This window comes from Mustelus asterias, chromosome 23 (assembly GCF_964213995.1).
Source record: "Mustelus asterias chromosome 23, sMusAst1.hap1.1, whole genome shotgun sequence".
Lineage (NCBI taxonomy): Eukaryota > Metazoa > Chordata > Chondrichthyes > Carcharhiniformes > Triakidae > Mustelus > Mustelus asterias.
The window spans coordinates 50679978-50702155 of NC_135823.1; the positions used below are offsets into that span (position 1 = coordinate 50679978).

Consider the following 22178-nt stretch of genomic DNA (forward strand, 5'->3'; position numbering starts at 1 on the left):
CAGAGCTGCAGAGAACATGATTTAAAAAAAACATTTCTTAAAGATACACTAACGTCACCGTGGTGAGAGTACACGTTAGTTTGTGGGGGGTGAGAGCGATTGAGAGTGAGCCAGTTACACACACTCTCCTCTTTCTCTCTCTCTCTCACACACACACTTTCTTTCTCCCCTCTCTTATATACACACACACACACACACTGCCCTCTCTCACATACTCACTCTCCTCTATCTCACTCACACACACAAGCACATGTACGCACTCATTCACATTCTCCCTTCATACCCACATACACTCACACTCTTCACTCACTCTCACACACACTCACTTTCACAAACAAACTCACTCTCACACCTTCTCTCTTATACACACACACACACTTCCGGTGGGCCCCCCTCTTGCTCTGGGCCCTGCTGTTCCCCTGTGCTTGCAAAACTTAAAACATGGAGTGGGATTTTACGGCCTTGCTCGATCCAAGACCAAGGTCCACAGACATTTCCATTGCCTGCCCCTTATCCGCTCCAATTCTGAGGCTGGTCGGGCGGTAGAATTCCGGCAATGGGGTCTAATATTGGATATGATTCCATGATTGAACAGCACTTGCTAAATAATCCTGATTGTGCTAAGAAATACCTGAAAACCAATTTAAGATCATCAGTTGGGCTTGCGGCGTGGCTCACTTATAGAGTCATAGTTTTACAGCACAGAAAGAGCACTTCGGTACATTGTGTCTGTGCTGGCCATCAAGAACCTATCTAATCCTATTTCCCAACTCTTGATCCATAGCCTTGTATGTTATGGTGTTTCAAATGCTCATCGAAATCCTTCTTAAATGTTGTGAGTGTTCCCGCCTTCACCACCCTTTCAGGCAGTGAGCTCCAGATTCCGACCACCCTTTGAGTGAAAACGTTTTGCGCAAATCTTCTTTAAATCTCTTGCCAGTTACCCTAAATCTATCCCCCCAGGTTGCTAACCCTTCTGCTAAGGGGAAAACTTTCTTCTTATCTCCCCTAGCTATGTCCTTCATAATTTTGTACACCTCAGTCAGGTCCCTCTTCCTCCATCTCTGCTCTAAGGAAAACAACCTCAGCCTAACTTATGCATGCTAGAATCCACCTATATTCACAAACAGGGCCCTACCCCTTGCAGACAGAAAGACACTGTATGCCTTTTTCAACTAAGCAAAAGCTTGGGGGAGCTCCATTCCTTGGCTCATTCCCCTTGGCAATGCCTTGACCAACCAGCCTTGTTGAAATTTGAAACTAAAACTTGGCAGTTAATAGTTAACATTTTATGTTGCATGCTTCGTGGTAATGCCTCTACCAATCAGAGTCCACTTTTTTTTATTCATTCATGAGATGTGGGCATCACTGGCTCAGCCAGCATTTATTGCCCACCCCTAACTGATCTTGAGAAGGTGTCTTCTTGAACAGCTGCAATCCATATGGTGTAGGTCAACCTACAATGCTGTTAGGAAGGGAATTCCAGGATTTTGATCCAGCAACAGTGAAGGTACGGTGATATATTTCCAAGTCAGCATGGTGAGAGGCTTGGAGGCGAACTTGCAGGTGATGGTATTCCCATGTACCTGCTGCCCTGTCTAGATGGTAGGTAGGATCATGGGTTTGGAAGATGCTGTAAAAGAAGACTTGGTAAGTTCCTGCAGTGCATCTTGTAGATAGTACACACTGCTGCTACTGTGCCTAGATAGTGAACGTTTGTGGATGGGGTGCCAATCAAACGGGCTGCCTCATCCTGGATGGTATTGAGCTCCTTGATTGTTGTTGGAGCTGCACTCATCTAGGCAAGTGAAGAATATTTCATCACACTCATGACTTGTGCCTTATAGATTGATGGACTTGCTTTAGGGAGTCAGGAGATGAGTTACGAGCTGCAGGAGTTCTGACCTCTGACCTGCTCTTGTAGCTACAATATTTATATGGCTAATCCATTTTAGTTTCCGGTCAATGATAATCTCGAGGACATTGATAGTGGACAATTCAGTCATTGAAAGTCATAGCTGATGATTTAATTCTCTTTTGTTGGAGATGGTCATTGGCAGCTCAACACTCTCTTTTCATACAGTATAAATTGTTGTTCCTATTATTGTTGGTTTGTCTTGCGTAGTTGTCTTGATGAGTCCAAGATAAAAATCTTTGATAGTGTGATGGGCGGCACGGTGGCACAGTGGTTAGCACTGCTGCCTCACTGCACCAAGGACCTGGGTTCAATTCCTGCCTCGGGTGGATTGTCTGTGGAGTTTGCACATTCTCCCCGTGTCTGTGTGGGTTTCCTCCAAGTGCTCCAGTTTCCTCCCATGGTCCAAAGATGTGAAGGTTAGGTTGATTGGTCATGCTAAATTGCCTCTTAGTGTCCCAATACGTGTAGGTTAGGGGGATTACCAGGCTAAATACGTGGAGTTATGAGGATATGGACTGGGTGGGATTGTTGTCGGTGCAGGCTCCATGGGCCGAATGGCCTCCTCCTGCACTGTAGTGATTCTATGTCTTTTTTAGTAATGTTCGAGTTCTGTACCATCGGACTACTATTTTCATGACTCTTTTGACAGTATTTTTTGCTCCCTGTAGTGAGTTGGGGTGCCCTCAGCAGTTTAAACAGATTGTGCAAAGTCACTGTGTAGAATCACCCATTCTTTGATATCTTGATAAACTTGCGGTAATGACTTTGCAACTTTACAATTCTTGATCACTAACAGGATTACACATGATACACCTGCTGCCAGCTCTACCAGAATCAGAGCATTGCTACATGCATTTTAAAACTGTAAATATTATAAATTGCAACAATTAAAGGAGTCAACAAATCTCAAAGCTGTAGTGATGCCAGTTGAGCAAATTTGCTATCGTGATTCTGTCATTTGAAACACTTAAACAAATTGTAACAGAGTGTTCTCTCAGACATTCAATTTTACCAAAGAAATACATGTTGGATCTAAGCTGTCAAAATGTTTTATTTGCTTCTTTTGTTTTCCTTTTTGTTAAGACAAAATGACAGAAAAATCCCAGTCAGAAAAGGCCTTTTCGGAAAAGGCCCAGTCGGAAAAGGCCCAGTCAGAAAAGGCCCAGTCGGAAAAGGCCCAGTCGGAAAAGGCCCAGTCAGAAAAGGCCCAGTCGGAAAATGCCCAGTCGGAAAATGCCATATCAGCAAAGGTTTCAGCAGAAAAGGCTGCAGTCAAGTCAGAGGCTGAGTTGGAATTCTGGTTGAGTCAAATTTATTTTTTCTTCATGAAGAGGCTGTTTCCAGCTTATGCACATGCTCAAGTTCTGAACATGGAGGCAAAGAGGGACATGGTGCGACGGAATGAGCTGGCACGCCAGGCTGCGATAAAGGCTGCAGAAAGATTTAGGTCTGTATCATTGCATTTACTCGGAAAATCATTGATTGGAGCGGCACGGTGGTACCGTGGTTGGCACTGTTGCCTCACAGCGCCAGAGACCCGGGTTCAATTCCCAGCTTGGGTCACTGTCTGTGCAGAGTCTGCACGTTCTCCCCCCATATCTGCATGGGTTTCCTCTGGTGCTCCGGTTTCCTCCCACAGTCCGAAAGACGTGCTGGTTAGGTGCATTGACCCGAACAGGTGCCGGAGTGTGGTGAGTAGGGGAATTTCACAGTAACTTCATTGCAGTGAAAAACAAAAGATTTTCACAAGGCTGGGATTCCCTTGCACTGAAGTTTGTTGAAGAGGATGAATCTGGTCGACACAGGTCTGAGGCAGTGATTGCTTGTTCTTTCCTGGTGGGTATGCCATACCTGAGTAAGGTCACCTAATGATTTTATCTCAGACTGGTAGCCCAGATGGTCATGCGATCCAAATTCACAACTTGAATTCCACATTGGGGTTCAAGTCCTACTGTGAAACTCAATTCAATAAACCTGGATTCTTATGGGCCGGTGCCAGAAAAATAATCACAAAAACTTTTGTAAAAACCCAGCTGGTTCTCTGATGTCCTTCAGGAAAGGGAACCTGCTGCCCTACCCTGGTCTGGATCTACAAAGTGACTCAAGTTATCACATATGCACTCTCAGCAGTGGGAATAACCCCAGTATTTTAAGTCTCTCCTCATAACTATAGATTCTCATGCCTGGTTTAATCGTGGTGTAACAAGATTTTAACTTTATTTGGCTTTAAAGTTCTTTCCATTATGTGGCAGCCCAAAACTGTGCACAATCCTTTAAGTGTGGTCTAACCAGTGCTCTGTACAAATTATCATTACCCCTCTGGTTCTTGTACTCAAGACCTCCACTTATACAACATTGATGATGGATCATCAAGTCAATAAGTTAATTTGTTGCATATTGGGATTTGGATATTAACTGATGCCTACACAGCTATTTAAAGTACATCCCAACTAATGGTGTGTTCTAATATGATTGTAGGTTGAAAGAGGAAAGCAACAAACATGAACAGGAGAAGGAAATGGCTCTGATTGTATCTTCTCCTGGAGAACAAAGTGAAGAAGAAGATAAGCCTATTAATCCTGTGCAGAAGGTGCCCACAGAAACTGTCCATTTAGTGCCAAACAAAAAAACCAGTGGAATCAAAAGGAAGAAAAAGTCCTTTTAAAAAAGATCCTCTTGTCAGTGATTGGGCAGAATTTATTAGATGGCTAGATTCTATTTTAGCAGGTAAATGGAGCCAGGCCATATTCTAACTTTAACTGAAATGTCAAATCAGATGTTGGGAAAAACAATTACATTTTTTTTTGCAACAGTTTAAGCACAAGTCAAGTTAGCGTCGGTGCACGAAGATCTATCCCCAGGCAAAGTGTGTCGTGACCAATAACTATTTGTTCTTACATCTCTTCACAGTCTCATCCTTTTCCATTTCTGCAACCTTCTGCAGTTCTACAACCTTCCGAGATATCAGCAGACCAACAGTCCAATCTTCTTGCGAATCCCCGATTTTAATCTCTTCACCATTGGTGGACCTGCCGTCAGCTGCCTTGGCCTTCAGCTCTGGGGCTTCCTCACTAAATCTATCCATCTCATTCTCTATCACTCTCCTATAAAACACTCCTTAAAATTTACCTTTTTGGCCAAACTTTATGTTCCCTGTCCTAACATCTCCTTATGTGGCCCAGTGTCAGTTCTTTTGATAACACTTTTTTTTAAAGGGTTTTATGTTAGTTTTTGTTGTTATTGATAGATTTAAATTTTTTGGCTTTATTGAAATGTCCGTTCATTGCTAAATAAATATTTAAGTATTACAAAAATGTCAAACCGGAAGTAACTTATTGGCTGAAATCTTCACTTTTCTCTCCTCACTTTCTTACTTGCCCAACGCAATTGGGGCCTCGGTGATTTTAAACATTGAAAATTTACACCAACCTCCCCCCCCGCCAACCCTCCCTATCCCCGGCTCCTACACACAGGAAATGTTTATAATGGTGACCCTTAACGTCCAAAAGATTCCTGGTAAAGGTAGGCTGGAACCTACTTGATATGAAGAAGTCATTGGCAGTGTAAAGTGATATTACCCTTGCGTCACTGCACTACCTGCGGTCTAGGAGGACAACCAAGGTGGAAGGAGCTCACTGCTCAGCAGAGACCCAGATTCGGCATTCAAAATTACTTCTGTTAGAATTCCATATGGCTCATGAAGAACAGGAGTAGTCTCACCACAAACTGCAAGGAGCCCTTAGGCCCTCCAGTACCAGCACACACACCCTCTTTCCCTTACCTACCCTGATCTGCCTTTGAACTCATGCATGCTATTTCATTCAATCATTATTCAAGATGGCATATAAAACTCATATTTATTAATGTGGTGAAAGTTTAAACAAATGTGGGGATTTAAAAAGTTCTCCTTATGACTCTCAATTAATTTCACTCTGTTCTATTCTATATCAGACACAAGGGCGGCACAGTGGTTAGCGTTGCTGCATCGCAGCGCCAGGGACCTGTGTTCGATCCCGTCTTGGGTCACAGTCTATGTGGAGTTTGCACGTTCTCTCCATGTCTGCGTGGGTTTCCTCCGGGTGCTCCGGTTTCCTCCCATAGTCCAAAAGACGTGCTGGTTAGGTGCATTGGCCGTGCTAAATTCTCCCTCAGTGTACCCGAACAGGCGCCGGAGTGTGGTGACCAGGGGATTTCCACAGCAACTTCATTGCAGTGTTAATGTAAGCCCAGTAATAAATAAACTCAATTTAGAACATTGATGTTGCTCAGGCTGTTGTAATACAGAAAATTAACACTAGAGATCACTCTACTCCTTAGATGTCAAAACAGTGAGTACTGTTTTTGGGACTGAGCTACAATTAACTCATCTTCCTCTTAATTCACAAGATTAAAAGTTGAACAAGTGATAAAGACCATTTGACGTTCTAACTTGTCAATTCAGAAAAATAGTCACTGTATTCACTTCCCTGCCCCAGTGTCTGCTGCTTCCACACAAGTGTAAAAATTAGAGCCAAACCTTTCAGTCACGCAATTAGGAAACACTTCTAAAATATGGAGAGTGGTAGCATATAAAATTCAGATTTATTAAAGTGGTGAAAGTTTAAACAAATGTGGGGATTTAAAAAGTTCTCCTTATGAGGTTCAATTAATTAATTTCACTAAGTTCGACACTATATCAGACACAAGGATGGCACAGTGGTTAGCACTGCTGTCTCACAGCGCCAGGGACCCAGTTTCAAATACTGACTTGGGTCACTGTCTGTGCGGAGACAGACAATTCTTCCACAACCCAAAAGGGAGGGAGGCAGCAGACGGGAAATTATAGGCCGGTTAGCCTGACTTCGGTCATTGGCAAGATTTTAGAGTTCATTATTAAAGATGAGATCACAGAGTACTTGGAAGTGCATGATAAAGTAGGACTGAGTCAGCGCGGCTTTGTCAAGGGGAGGTCATGTCTGACAAATCTGTTAAGAGTTCTTTGAGGAGGTAACAAGGAAGTTAGATAAAGGAGAACCCCAGTGGATGTGATTTATTTAGATTTCCAGAAGGCCTTTGACAAGGTGCCACATAGGCGACTGTTAAATAAGTTAAGTGTCAAGGATAAGATCCTGGCATGGACAGAGGATTGGTTGACTGGCAGAAGGCAGAGAGTGGGGATAAAGGGGTCTTTTTCAGGATGGCAGCCGGTGACTAGTGTGCCTCGGGGTCAGTGCTGGGACCACAACTTTTCACAATATACATTAACAATTTGGAGGAAGGAACTGAAGGCACTGTTGCTAAGTTTGCAGATGATACAAAGATATGTAGAGGGACAGGTAATATTGAGGAAGCGGGGGAGCTGCAGAAGGACTTGGACAGGTTAGGAGAGTGGGCAAAGAAGTGGCAGATGGAATACACTTTGGAAGGAGGAATGGAGGCATAGACTATTTTCTAAATGGGGAAAATGCTTAGGAAATCAGAAACACAAAGGGACTGGGGAGTCCTTGTTCAACATTCTCTTAAGGTTAACGTGCAGGTTCAGTTGGCAGTTAGGAAGGCAAATGCAAAGTTAGCATTCATGTCGAGAGGGCTAGAATACAAGGGCAGGCTGAGGCTGTATAAGGCTCTGGTCAGACCCCATTTGGAGTATTGTGAACAGTTTTGGGCCCCGTATCTAAGGAAGGATGTGCTGGCTTTGGAAAGGGTCCAGAGGTTCACAAGAATGATTCCTGGAATGAAGAGCTTGTCATATGAGGAACGGTTGAGGACTCTGGGTCTGTACTCATTGGAGTTTAGAAGGATAAGGGGGGATCTTATTGAAACTTACAGGATACTGCGAGGCCTGGATAGAGTGGACGTGGAGAGGATGTTTTCATTAGTAGGAAAAACTAGAACCAGAGGGCACAACCTCAGGCTAAAAGGATGATTCTTTAAAACAGAGATGATGAGGAATTTCTTCAGCCAGAGAGTGGTGAATCTGTGGAACTCTTTGCCGCAGAAGGCTGTGGAGGTCAGGTCATTGAGTGTCTTTAAGACAGAGATAGATAGGTTCTTGATTAATAAGGGGATCAGGGGTTATGGGGAAAAGGCAGGAGAATGCAGACGAGAAAAATATCAGCCATGATTGAATGGCAGATCTCTCGATGGGCCGAGTGGCCTAATTCTGCTCCTATGTCTTAGAACAAAGAACAAAGAAAATTACAGCACAGGAACAGGCCCGTCGGCCCTCCAAGCCTGCACCGACCATGCTGCCCGACTGAACTAAAGTCCCCTTCCGGGGGACCATAATCCCTCTATTCCCATCCTATTCATGTATTTGTCAAGACGCCCCTTAAAAGTCACTATCATATCTGCTTCCACTACCTCCCCCGGCAGCGAGTTCCAGGAACCCACCACCTCGTTCCAGGAACCTGCCTCGTTCATCTTCTTTAAACCTTGCCCCTCGCACCTTAGAGGGATATGAGCCAAATGCGGGCAATTGGGATTAGCTTAGGGATTTTAAAAAAAGGGCGGCATGGACAAGTTGGGTCGAAGGGCCTGTGTCCATGCTGTAAACCTCTGTGACTCTATGACATTAAACCTATGCCCCTATGGTCTAACTCTTCCGCAAACAGCAATTGACGCTGTAGCAAGTGCTACTTTTAAAACAGATTTATAGACTTATGTTACCCAAAGGTATTAAAGGAACTGGGACCAAGTCAGGTATATGGAAATAGATTACAGATCAGTTATGGTTGAATTAAACTCCTACCACATACTTCAAGATATGGGAGAAAGTCCTGGCCCAGTGGTTGAGAAAAATCGTGGAAATCCATGAATGTCAGTTCAGATTCACATCCAGGGGAAGCACCACTGGTGTCATTTTTATTTTGAGACAGGCGATATAGAAATAGCGGGAAGGTCAATGCATCATGAGGACCATTCATCAATCTAGAGGCTTGTGACTGGGTGCTGAGGAAGGTAGAACGAAGATGTGCTAGAATTTGCAAAATCTCTGAGAAGTAGGTACAGTTATTACTGGAGGTCTACAAAGGGCACCAGGCAAAAATAAGAAACCAAGTGAAGGAGAGTGAGCATTTGGAAAAAGTTGGATTCCACCAAGACTTGACACTGAGCCCCTTCTTCCTGTTTGTCAAAAGGTTTTCCCACTCAGTGGATGAAACGGGAAGTGCCATGGTCAATCTTGTTTGCAAATGACATTGAGCTACATGAGGAGGATGATGGGAACAAAATTAAGTATCTGGAGAAGAAAAGCACTGGAAGACTGAAAAGTACTATGAAGATCACTGGACCAGCAATCCATTATATAGACTATCAGTTTCAGCCTAAGGAAAAGATCGGAGCCAAGGTGTAAAGATTAAGGGTAAAACTTGGAGAAAGTGAGTAGTTTCAAGCACCTGGGGTCAGTGGTGGCAGATGATGAAAGTGTGGCAATGTATATTACCATAAATTGTGAGGTATTAATTGACCTAGCATGCAAGAGAACCCAATTGTTCCAGCCCCAATAATCATCTTGCATACACTTGGCATCCAGGTTGACCACTCCTCCCTTTCAGCCGCATGCTATACTCACAGTAGAAGTCAGCCTCAATTTGTCTCCCCACCAGTGTATGTTTTACTTACATGGGCCCCAAGGGATGGATCAAGCAATCGATGTGGACAGTGTCACGAAGGGGAACAGGAGTTTTAAGACGCCCCCACTCTTTGCATCATTAGCAAAATGGCAACCACCTACACCCATGCCGACAATTCACTTTTACATTCGGTCAACCCTCAATTTTGAAGGTTTTTTGAGGCTTCAAAAGTTGACATTTGACATGTATGGTAAGCAATGAATTAGCTCTGGTTGGAGTAATTGGAGGAAGGACAGGGGAGTGCTGTGAATTAGAAAAGTATTACTGAAAGGAAGAATCTACAATACAGGCCAACCATGTTAGCCAGTGCAGTATCTTGGGGAACATCAAGAAGAGAGGAACAAGAGAAAACAAGATCAGGAACAAGAAAAGAAGGACCAGATCAGGAGCCAGTACATCGGGATGGGGGGATGGGGGCGGGGGGGGAGTCAGTAAACATTGTGGAAGCATCAAAGTAAGTAGCCAAGAGATTGAAATGATATGGTCATCTGTTGTGGAGAAAGAGGGCTTGTGGTGAGGCTGGGACTACCAGGAAGAGAAAGAAGGCCTCATACCAGGTGGAAGGGTGTGGTGGCCAGAGACATGACAGCAGTGGGACTGGAAGGAGAATGGATGTTGACGGAGAATGGTGATTTACCAGCACTGTGGTGACCCCAAGGAAAATGGGAGGAACTGAAAGATCAGTCATGATCTTATTGAATGGTTGAACAAATTCAAGGAGCTAAATGGCCTTTTCTTCTCCTAGGCACTGAAGTTCATTTTATGCAGGTCAATTTATACAAGTTACAGTTTCCTAAACATGCCTTTCACTAGTTATGTATAATGCACAACACATCACCTCATACATAGTCTGCTGGATCATGAGCCCATTCTCTCTGTGCTGAAATACAAGTAAAAATTTACGTTATGAAAGGACGGCAGCAAGAGAATTACATAGAATTTGCAGCACAGAAACAGGCCATTCAGCCTGACCAGTCCATTCCTGATTTTATAATCCACACAAGTCTTTTAGGCTTATTTCATGGTTGTGTGTGCTGCTGCTGGTGTGCTAGTCTACCATCGACAAAGAAAAATTACTGAGTAATACACCTTTTATCAAAGCCAAAAAGTACAAGAGTGCATGTATGCACAGATTCTACACAACAGAACAAAGAAAATTACAGCACAGGAACAGGCCCTTTGGCCTTCCAAGCATGCACCGACCATGTTGCCCAACTGAACTAAAACCCCCTACCCTTCCGGGGACCATATCCCTCTATTCCCATCCTATTCATGTATTTGTCAAGATGCCCCTTAAAAGTCACTATCATATCTGCTTCCACCACCTCCCCCCACCAAGCAGCGAGTTCCAGGCACCCACCACCCTCTGTGTAAAACACTTGCCTTATACATCTCCTTTAAACCTTGCCCCTAACACCTTAAACCTATGCCCCCTAGTAATTGACTCTTCCACTCTGGGAAAAAGCTTCTATCCACTCTGTCCGTTCCCCTCATACTCTTGTAGGCTTCTATCAGGTCACCCCTCAACCTCCATCATTCCAGTGAGAACAAATCAAGTTTCTTCAACCTCTCTTCATCGCTAATGTCCTCCATACCAGGCAACATCCTGGTAAGTCTTTTCTGTACCCTCTCCAAAGCCTCCACATCCTTCTGGTAGTGTGGCGACCAGAATCAAACGCGATATTCCAAGTGCGGCCTGACCAAGGTTCTATAAAGTTGCAACATGATTTGCCAATTTTTAAACACAATGCTCCGGCTGGTGAAGGCAAGCATGCCGTATACCTTCTTGACTACCTTCTCCACCTGCATTGCCACTTTCAGTGACCTGTGTACCTGTACACCCAGATCCCTCTGCCTATCAATACTGAGGGAGTGTAGCACTGTCAGAGCTGCAATCTTTTGGAGGTCCCACCTGCCCTCTTAGGTGGACGTAAAAGATCCCATGGCACTATTTCAAAGAAGAGCAGGGTGGTTCTCCCTGGTGTCCTGGTCAATATTTATCCTTCAACCAACATTACTAAATTAGCTGGTCCTTGTTGTTAGTGGGATCTCGCTGTGTGTAAACTGGATGATGCAGTTTCTTTATTACAACTGTGACTGTGCCTCTAAAGTACTCAGTTGTAACGTTCTTTGAGATATCACCTGGTCATGAAAGGCAATATAAAAATGAAAGTTCTGTCTGTTCTATTTAAATTATCTGATAATGCACGTTTTTGGCAATGAATTCACATTTTGTTCTAATATTTCCACTGCGTAATTCTACTTTTAATACCATATGTTTGAATTATCATCTATATTTATAAATGCAAGTTTGCTCTTTAATATACATCTTTAATTAACCTGGTATTTAAGGTCCTGCTTGCGAGTTCAGCAAAGGCCATTGAGCAGAAAACTGCAATTGCAACTTGCAAACTGCAATCAGCAACCGAGGATACAATTTCATTCCAAGTTAAATCAAACTCAGTGTTGATTTTATTTTCCAGAAGTGCAGATAAATAAAGCTTTAATTTTCTCTCTGGTATCTTGAATTGGACCCAACTTTAATAGGGCAGCACGGTGGCACAGTGGTTAGCACTGTTGCCCCACAGCGCCGGGGACCCAGGTTTGATTCCCGACTTGGGTCACTGTGTGTGTGGAGTCTGCACATTCTCCCCGTGTCTGCGTGGGTTTCCTCAGGGTGCTCCGGTTTCCTCCCACAGTCCGAAAGACGTGCTGGTTAGGGTGCATTGACCCGAACAGGTGCCGGAATGTGGCGACTAGAGGAATTTCACAGTAACTTCATTGCAATGTTAATGTAATCCTTACTTGTGACTAATAAATAAACTTTAAAGCTTTACTTTAAAACACAGAGTCTCGAGTTAGTGCAGGTAGATTTTATTTTATTTTAAAAAAAATATGCATCATTACATGGATAAATCAGCACCGTTTCTCAGAAAACCCGTTTTTTTTATGCGTTGAAGAAGTAGGGAAAACGAGGAGGCAGAATTCTTGAACACTAAAATACAGTCGATTGGGTATACACTGTACTTGTCTGATGTGAAAAATGTTAAGTTTGAGGTACAAAAGTTGTGCTAACCTTCCTTTCTAACAAAAAAGTTGAGAATTTACATCATGCAACATACAAGATCAGACATCCAAAAAGGTGACATTTGAGGATTAGATTGCATTTTGAAGACACAGTATTGCGATTCGGACTAGGTGGTGTGTGCCAATTTGGAACTAGCGCTGAGGGAAGGGAGGCAAAACCCTATGAGAGTGAGCTAACTGGATACCACGCAGACCAGAGAACACAAAAGAAGCCATCCGTACATATGATAATGGACCATTCCTTTTCCATTACCTTAAAAGAGGCTCCTTTGTGTTAGATCAGCTGTACATTTCATGTACAAATGTTTACATAATGCAAATATTTCCTGCAACTAGTTTTTGAAACATTTTCTTTAATTAAAAAGTGGAACTACAAATGTGGGATGTGTGTCCAAGTGACAGTCAGTTTCATTACTTAACTCCATTTTCTTAAAAAATAAGCGAATTCTTCAAATTATAATTACATTTTGCTTCGAGCATTCATGTCTGCAAATATGACAGAGTAGGTAGCCTTGCTTGAAGGCCACGTTACACAGTACATAGCTGCAGACTAATCTTTGCGACAGTAACCCACACTTGCTGAACCAGAACACTTGTTCATAAATACAGCTTTTAATTCAGGCATAAACCCACAATTTTTAAGTAAAAAAAAAAGCCCATATCATATAGGAAGATCATTTGCCTTACGGTAGAGAATATAATTTTCTACAAAATATCCAATGATCAACCCTCCTAACTGAGGGTTAATATATAAATAAAGCAAAAATACACAGACACAATTGGAAAGAAGTTAAAATCTCACTCAAATGTTACTGTTAATTTATTTTTTCTTTACAGTATAGGCTTGTCATATATTACAGACCGGAATGATAAAGTTGACATTCTTTTTAATTCAGTTATCATAAATATTTAAAATCTAATTATCTTACATTCGATGGAAATTTCCTATGACAGCGACTGTTCTCTGCGAGGGGAGGTGGAGCCTTGCCTTCCTGGGACAAGCAGCATTGGTGAGGATGCTGCACTAGCCGTTGGCAGAGTGAAGAACACAGGTTATTTGCTGCATACGGCATCGTACAGTTACCTCCTGTGCTGGCAGGGTCACCAATGCTCACCCAAGTGTCTGTGCCATACCCGAAACCAACAATGGGTGGTGAGCTTGATGGTTAATCCAAGAAGAAGATGTTGTTAAACTGCATGGCGCAGAGTTTCTTAACTTCCTCTGGAGGGAGAGAGACAGTCACAGAAAGAACAAGGTGAATGCTGGGCATGTTTGAGATTTCCTCATTACCAATGCCCCCCGCCCCCTCCCACAGAAAGAACCCTCCAGCAGTTGAGGCCGCAGTGGGACTCACTGATCACATCCTACCAATCAGACAAAGACCCATTTATGCATACTCTCTGTCTTCTGCCAGCAATTTAATTTTCTATCCATGCTAATATGTTACCCCCTACACCATGAGCTTTTATTTTCCACAATAACCTTTGACGTGGCACATTATCAAATGCCTTCTGAAAATCCAAGTACAGTATGTCTCCAGGCTTCCCTTTATCCACAGTGCATGTTACTTCATCAAAGAACTCCAATAAATTGGCTAAACATGATTTCCCTTTCACAAAACCATGCTGACTCTTCACGGTTACCTCGAGTTTTTCTAAGTGCCCAGTTAGAACCTCCTTAATGTTCGATTCCAGCACCTTCTCAGTGACAGGTGTCAAGCGAACTGGCCTAAACTTTCCTGTTTTCTGCCTCCCTCCCATCTTGAATAGAGGGCTTCTATTTGCTACTTTCCAGTCTGATGGAACCTTTCCAGAACCTAGAGAATTTTGGAAATTTAACACCAATGCATCTACTACTTCATTGGTGACCTCTTTTAAAACCCTAAGATGAGGTCCATCAGGATCTAGAGACCTGCAGTTCCATCAGTTTGCTTAGTAGCACTACCCCAATTATTGTAATTTCACCAAGTTCCTCTCTCCCTTCCATCTCCTGATTTACAGCCATTCCTGGAATGGTTTTGTATCTTTTATAATGAAGGCAGAAGCAAAATATTTGTTCATTTTATGTGCCATTTCCTTATTATCTATTAACTCCCCATTGTCACTGTCTAGAGGGCCAACACTCACTTTACTTTCTTGCTGATCTACCTATCACCTTACTATTTCTTACTATGGGGTGAGATTCTCTGTCTCTCTCAGTATTCCTCTCTCATATTACCTCCTGGTTTCCACGCCCACCCAAAAAGGACAGCCATATCACCTTGCAAGCAAACTGGTCTTGACTCTGGGTGCAACCTAACTGGCCCGTACAAGTCCCGTCTCCCCTGGAGTTGGTCCTAATGTTCCAGGAATCTAAAGTCTGGTGTCAGGTTCAGGGTTCACTGAACAGAACACCATGAGTAGTGGGTGAACAGTCTCTGATCTTGGTCTACTCCTGTATCATCTCTCCAACCACGCATCCATCTTACCTTCCTATTTCTGTACTCGGGGGTAATTATTACTTTTGAGGTCCCGCTTCCTAACTTCCTTCCTAACTCCCTGAATTCTGATTGCAGGACCACATCCCTCTATCTACCCATGTCATTTGTACCCATGCGGACCCTGACTGCTGGCTGTTCACCCTCCTTGGAGTGCTCTGCAGCTCCTCAGTGAATCTGTGACCCTGGCGCCTGGAAGGCAAGAAACCACCCTGGATTCACATCTGCGGCAGCAAAAACGCCCGCCCGTTCTCCTAACTATCAAATCTCCCATCACTTTGCTCTTCTGGTCTTCTTTGTGTCCCCCTGTACAGCTGAGCCAGTCTTGGTGCCATGGACTTGGCTCTGGCTGCACTCCCCAGAAAGCGAACCATCACTCTCGTCAATACCGGGTGGAGAGTGAGATGAACTCGTGGATTGCCTATCTGCCCGTTTCTTCTTTACTGCCTGGTGATCATACACTCCCTCTCTCCCTGCATACTCTTAAGCCGCAGAGTGACAACATCTCCGCGACTACCTGTTCCACGACTTAGTTAGATCATGGCTGACATGTTTGGTTTTCTGTTTGATTTGTGCCAGACTAGAGGCAGCATAGTGGCACAGTGATTAGCACTACTGCCTCACAGCGCCAGGGAGCCGGGTTCAATTCCCAGCTTGGATCACTGTCTACGCGGAGTCTGCACATTCTTCCCATGACTGCGTGGGTTTCTTCCGGGTGCTCCGGTTTCCTCCCACAGTCCAAAGAAGTGCGGGTTAGGTGGATCGGCCATGCTAGATTGCCCCTTAGTGTCAGGGGGCTAGCTAGGGTAAATGCATGAGGTTATGGGGATAAGGCCTGGGTGGGATTGTGGTCAGTGCAGACTCAATGGGCCGAATGGCCTTCTGCACTTTAGAATTCTATTAACTGGAACAATGGCTGAACACATCGTGAGCTCGGTTCTGGTAGTATCAGCAACTTGACAGGTTTGCACATTAGTGGGAACAGGGATCAGAATGTTAACCTGTGGCTCCCAGGCCTTTCAACCCCTCCAACCAGTTCCATGATTTAACTGGCTGTCTGCCGATCTGTATTTTAACTCCATCTATCCTTGGCTCTGTAATCCTGAAGAGCCGTGCCAACATTCATCTATCAATTTCCGCTTTCACATTTATCTGGTGAATTGAAACTTGTGTGAGGGACTGCTTCATGACTTCACACCTGAATGCCTAAATTCAAGGTTACGCCACACCTTGTTCTGGGCTTCCCTCACCAGAGCACCACCTCTGCCTGCCCTATCCAATCCTTCAATCATTTTAAACACCTCAGTTAGATCTTCCTTTAATCTTTGACACTCCAGAGAACACAGGCTGAGTCTAAGCAATTTGTCGCCATAAATTACCATTTTTAGCCAAGATATCATAGAAGTATCAGAAGGATACCGTGCAGAAGGAGCCCATTCGGCCCATTGAGTCTGCATTGACTACAATCCCACCCAGGCTCTATTCCCATAACCTCACATATTTACCCTACTAATCCCCTGACACTAGGGTCAATTTAGCATGGCCAATCCCCCCAACCCACACATCTTTGGAGTGTGGGAGGAAACCGGAGCACCCGGAGGAAACCCACGCAGACACGGGGAGAACGTGTAAACTCCACACAGACAGTGACCTGAGGCTGGAATTGAACCCGGGTCTCTGGCGCTGTGAGGCAGCAGTGCTAACCACTGTGCCACCATTCCTTTTCCTCAATAGAATGGGGTGGAATCTTCTCCCTCCCCTGAGTGCAGGGCATCACCTTGAATGCAGAGCATGAAGGAGAATCAGGTGGACAGGGTCGCGCGCCATAACGGAGCAAAGTTGTTCTCCCCCCACCCATAACCCACCCATCCCACAGGTGTATGATCCACCCAGTTTGAATTTCCTCTATTTCTTATACAATGGCAACAGCATAAAGATGTATTTATAAAGCACTGCTAATGTACTATTGTGTCCCAAAGCGCTATGAGGCAAAATTGGACACCAAGCCACATGTGATATTAGGATAGGTGACCAGAAGCTTGGCTAGAGAGGTGGACTTTAAGGAGAGAGAGGCAGAGAGATTTTCAGAGGAATTGTTTCCCCAACAGGAAAAACAGCGACAGTTTTAAAGGAAACGTCATGAAGTATAGACATTGAGCTATGAGCACACTGTGGTGTTTAAGACAGAAACCAAAACCAGGAAGTGATATGATCTCAGGACGCATCCATAGTTAATGGAGGAGTCTGCCATTTCACTTAGTCCTTGTTACCTGAAACCTATGCAGCATGTAAATGACAAACACAATCTGCATATCAAAGGAGAGCCGATCTACTCGGGCCAAGTCCCATTCACCCATCACCCCTGTGCTCACTGACCTACATTAACTCCCAGCCCAACAACGCCGGGATTTAAAAATTCCCATCCATATTTTCAGATCCTTCCATAGACCTTGTCCTTTCCTAACTTTGCAATCTCTTCCAGATCACGTGATCTCTGTACTCCTCCAATTCTGGCTACTAGTGCATCCCTGATTTTAATAATTCCACCACTGGCAACCATTCCTTCAGCGGCCTCGGCCCTAAGCTCTGGAAAGCCTTCCTTAGAACCCTCTGCATTACCAACTCTCTTCCTGTTCTACTACCTCTTCGGAGGAACTACGATATGCGATAGTTCCAGGTCAGGATGGCGTGTTACTTGGAGCAAAACTTGCAGGTGGTGATGTTCCCACACATCTGCTGCCTTTGTCCTTTTAAGTGGTGGCAGTCACAGATTTGGAAGATGCTCTTGAAGGAGCCTTGGTAAGTTGCTGCAGTGCATCTTGTAGATGGTACACACTGTGGGCACTGCTCTAGCAGTGAAGGGAGTGAACATTTTGAGGTAGAGAATGGGGTGCCATTCATACAGGCTGCTTCATCCTTGATGGTGTCAAGGTTCTTGAGTGTTGTTGCACTCATCCAGGCAAGGGGAGAATATTCCATCACGCTCCTGACTTGTGGCTTGTAGATGGTGGAAAGACTTTGGGGAGTCAGGAGTTGAATTACTCAGAATTCCCAGCCTTTGGCCTATTCTTCTAGCCACTGTATTCTCACCATTCTCTGGATAAAGAAGTTTCTCTTGTATTCCATATTGGATTTTTAAGGACTACATTATACTTCTGGCCCCTTGTCTCAGTGTCCCTTGCCAGTTGAAATATTTCCTCTACATCTACCCTATCAAATCCTTTCATAATTTTAAAGACCTCTATTAGATCACCCTTCTCTTTTATAGAGAAAAGAACCTCAACCTGTTCAGTCTTTCCTGATTGTTATAACACTCTCAGTTCCGGTATAATCTTCGACAATCTGTGGGGGGGATTGGAAGACCAAGTTCCAAGGGCACCGTCCACTCACCATTAACTTCAATCAGATTTGCGTTCTTCTGATTCAAGATGACATAAAGTTCCCGCTGGTCGGATTTTTTGCCAACAACCCAATAGTCCGTCATCGCCTTCACAATTATCTCTTCATCCTCGTCAGCTCTGCGCAAATTACAACACGCAAGGTAAGCCAAAACAAATAAAGCTTGCCACCAATAACGATTCAGCTTTGAAAAGGGTTAGTTCAAGAAAATCAAGGGAGTACCTTGCGAAATCACTGTTAATGTCACCCAGGATCTTCATTAGGTCAGGGTGGACCGATGTCAGGGACATGCTGGATGTTTTACGCATGTGGATAGTTGTTTTCTCAGCCAGGTTCATGTGATTGAAATAAATAAATTTGAAATGAGGTTCCTTTTCAGGTCTGCAGGATAAGGAAATGTATCAAAGTTCGACTGGTGCCACTTTTTTCCGTACTTATCCCAATCATAATTATTTGTAGTGTAATTCTGAAAATATCCTTTTACTGACAAAGTTGGTGAATGTTAAATATTATTTTTTCATACACAAGATGGTGAAAGAGTTGGGAAATAGACTTCAGAAATGCTCCAATGAACCACCGAATGACCAGAGACTGCAACGGCATTGTGACAGCTGACATAGCAAAATTAAATGGTTTACAAGAAGTTTACAATAATGAGAGAAAAATGTCATCACAAATTGTGACAATAACAAGTGTATGTGATACCCAAGCTTTGTAATAGATTGGTGGAATTTCTTGCCACTATCAATTTCCCCATTCCCTGCTGGTCGGCACAGTGGTTAGCACTGCTGCCTCACAGCGCCAAGGACCCAGGTTCGATTCCCGGCTTGGGTCACTGTCTGTGTTGAGTTTGCACATTCTCCCCGTGTCTGTGTGGGTTTCCTCCGGGTGCTCCGGTTTCCTCCCGCAGTCCAAAGATGTGCTGGTTAGGTGCACTGGCCATGCTAAATTCTCCCTCAGTCTACCCACACAGGCGCCAGAGCGTGGCGACTAGGGGATTTTGACAGTAACTTCATTGCGGTGTGAATGTAAGCCTACTTGTGACTAATAAATAAACTTTACTTTAAAGGTCAAGTCTATGCTCTCTATTTCCTGATTCATAATTTTCCTAAACAACATTGTGCAAAACCTGTCCCCCTTTTGGTACTGGCTGCCCAATTGCATGATGGCAGCCTGCCCTGTTTGGGAAAGGTTGGAGGCTCTCACTATTCTGTCCATCCTTGGCATCTTGTAGCCCATGGCTGCTGATACTGAACAAACAGCAGGAACTGGTTGAACGAGTGAGAAAAGTGATGGAGGTCAGTGGGTGTAAATAAGGTGCAGCAAAACAACATGTGGGGCATCCCTCACAGTGCCCAATGCCGTAGGCGGGAGAGAGAACATGTCGAGGAAGGGACCCTACTCAGGGGAATGGCGGAGGGTTGGAAGAGAAGAGAGACCCTGCTGACAGGCAGCAAAGGAATGAAGTGGACAATTCTCGTTATTTTGATTTGATTTATTATTGTCACATGTATTAGTATATAGTGAAAAGTATTGTTTCTTGTGCGCTATACAAAGCATACCGTTCATAGAGAAGGAAAGGAGAGAGTGCAGAATGTAGTGTTACAGTCATAGCTAAGGTGTAGAGAAAGATCAACTTAATGCAAGGTAGGTCCATTCAAAAGTCTGATGGCAGCAGGGAAGAAGCTGTTCTTGAGTCAGTTGGTACGTGTCCTCAGACTTTTGTAGTTTTTTCCCGACGGAAGGTGGTGGAACAGAGTATGTCCGGGGTGCGTGCAATCCTTAACTTATGCTGGTTGCTTTTCTGAGGCAGTGGGAAGTGTAGACAGAGTCAGTGGGTGGGAGGCTGGTTTGAGTGATGGACTGGGCTTCGTTCACGACCCTTTGTAGTTTCTTGGAGTCTTGGACAGAGCAGGAGCCATATCAAGCTATGATACAACCAGAAAGAATGCTTTCTATTGAACATCTGTAAAAGTTGGTGAGAATCGTAGCTGACATGCCAAATTTCCTTCGTCTTCTGAGAAAGTAGAGGCGTTGGGCTTTCTTAACTATAGTGTCGGCATGGGGGGACCAGGACAGGTTGTTGGTGATCTGGACACCTAAAAACCTAAGGTTCCCGATTATTTCTACTTCATCCCCATTGATGTAGACAAGGGCATGTTCTCCACTATGCTTCCTGAAGTTGATGACTATCTCCTTCGATTTATTGACATTGAGGGAAAGATTATTGTCGCCGCACCAATTCAGTAGATTCTCTCTCTTTCCTGTACTCCGTCTCATCATTGTTTGAGATCTGACCCACCACCCCCTGGTGGTGTCATCAGCAAACTTGAAAATCGAGTTGGAGGAGAATTTGGCCACACAGTCATAGGTGTACAAGGAGTATAGTAGAGGGCTGAGGACACAGCCTTGTGGGGCACCGGTGTTGAAGATGATTGTGGAGAAGGTGTTGTTGCCTGTCCTTACTGATTATGGTCTGTAGGTTAGGAAGTTCAGGATCCAGTTGCAGAGAGGGGAGCCGAGCCCCAGGCCACGGTGTTTGGAGATGAGTTTCGTAGGAGTAATGGTGTTGAAGGCTGAGCTGTAGTCGATAAATAGGAGAATGACATAGGTGTCTTTGTCACCTAGGTGTTTCAGGGTTGAGTGCAGGGCCAGGGAAATGGCATCAGCTGTGGATCTGTTGCGGCGGTAGGCGAACTGTAGTGGATCCTGGCAGTCAGGGAGGCTGGAGTTGATTAGTGCCATGACTAACCTTTCGAAACACTTCATAATGATGGATGTCAGAGTCACCAGATAATAGTCATTAAGGCACGCTGCTTGGCTTTTCTTTGGTACTGGGATGATGGTAATCTTCTTGAAGCAGAAAGGGAACTCAGGTTGTTGTAAAGAGAGGTTAAAGATATCTGCGACTACCCCCGCCAGCTGGTCCGCACAGGATCTGAGTGCTTGTCCGGGTACCCCATCCGGGCCAGTCCCTTTCTGTGGGTTGACCTTTGAGAAGGCTGCTCTGACGTCTGCAATGGTGGCCTCGGATACAGATTCTTTCGAGGCTTCTGGGGTGGAGGGTGTGCTCTTGCTGACCTCTTGCTCAAAACGGGCGTAGAATGCATTGAGATCATCAGGGAGGGGTGCGTTGGAGCCGGCGATTTTACCTGCCATCATTTTGTAGCCTGTTATGTCTTGCAGACCTTGCCATTGTCAGCGGAAGTCCGTGTGCCTAGCCATCTTTGATGGATCTCCTTGGATCATATCTGGCTTTCTTGTATAGGTCAGGGTCACCTGACTTGAACACTTCAGACCTAGACTTCAGCAAGCAGTGGATATCCCTGTTCATCCATGGTTTCCGGCTGGGAAACACGCAGATTTGCTTCTTTGGCGCACAGTCTTCTACACACTTACTAATGAAGTCAGCAAATGATGTGGAATGCAAATAGAAGGTTGTCGTTTATTGGAGGGGGAATGGATTATAAAGTATGGATGTTTTGCTACTGTGGTACAGGGCATTGGTGAGGCCACACCTGGAGTACTGTGTATCGTTTGGCCTCGTTTTGGCCTTTAAGAAAGGATATAAATGTGTTAATATCAGTTCAGAGAAGGTTCACTTGACTGATACCCGAGATGGGGTGATTATCTTATGAGCAAAGATTGAATAGGCTGGGCTTGTACCCATTGGAGTTTAGAAGA

The 22178-nt window shown here is 44.3% G+C and overlaps 2 protein-coding genes across 5 annotated transcripts in view; one reads left to right on the top strand and one right to left on the bottom strand.

Annotated features, from left to right (window-relative positions):
• rsph10b (radial spoke head 10 homolog B) overlaps positions 1–5227 on the top strand; it is a 65758-nt gene extending 60531 nt beyond the window's left edge. Inside the window, exons 19-20 of the mRNA XM_078240612.1 lie at positions 3002–3365; positions 4397–5227. Of these exons, the coding sequence (XP_078096738.1) occupies positions 3002–3365; positions 4397–4583 (551 nt within the window). The 3' untranslated portion in view covers positions 4584–5227. The remainder of the gene's footprint in view (positions 1–3001; positions 3366–4396) is intronic.
• A 7164-nt stretch (positions 5228–12391) lies between these two features.
• The window catches only part of ccz1 (CCZ1 vacuolar protein trafficking and biogenesis associated), a 54867-nt gene continuing 45080 nt past the window's right edge, over positions 12392–22178 (bottom strand). For 2 of the 4 annotated variants that reach the window (XM_078240614.1, XM_078240613.1), the window contains exons 15-17: positions 18717–18875; positions 18486–18613; positions 12392–13840 (exon numbers count right to left, since the gene is read on the bottom strand). In XM_078240614.1, coding sequence (XP_078096740.1) covers positions 13785–13840; positions 18486–18613; positions 18717–18875 — 343 coding nt within the window. In that variant the 3' untranslated portion in view covers positions 12392–13784. The remainder of the gene's footprint in view (positions 13841–18485; positions 18614–18716; positions 18876–22178) is intronic. The other 2 variants (XM_078240615.1, XM_078240616.1) reach the window with 1 other exon arrangement.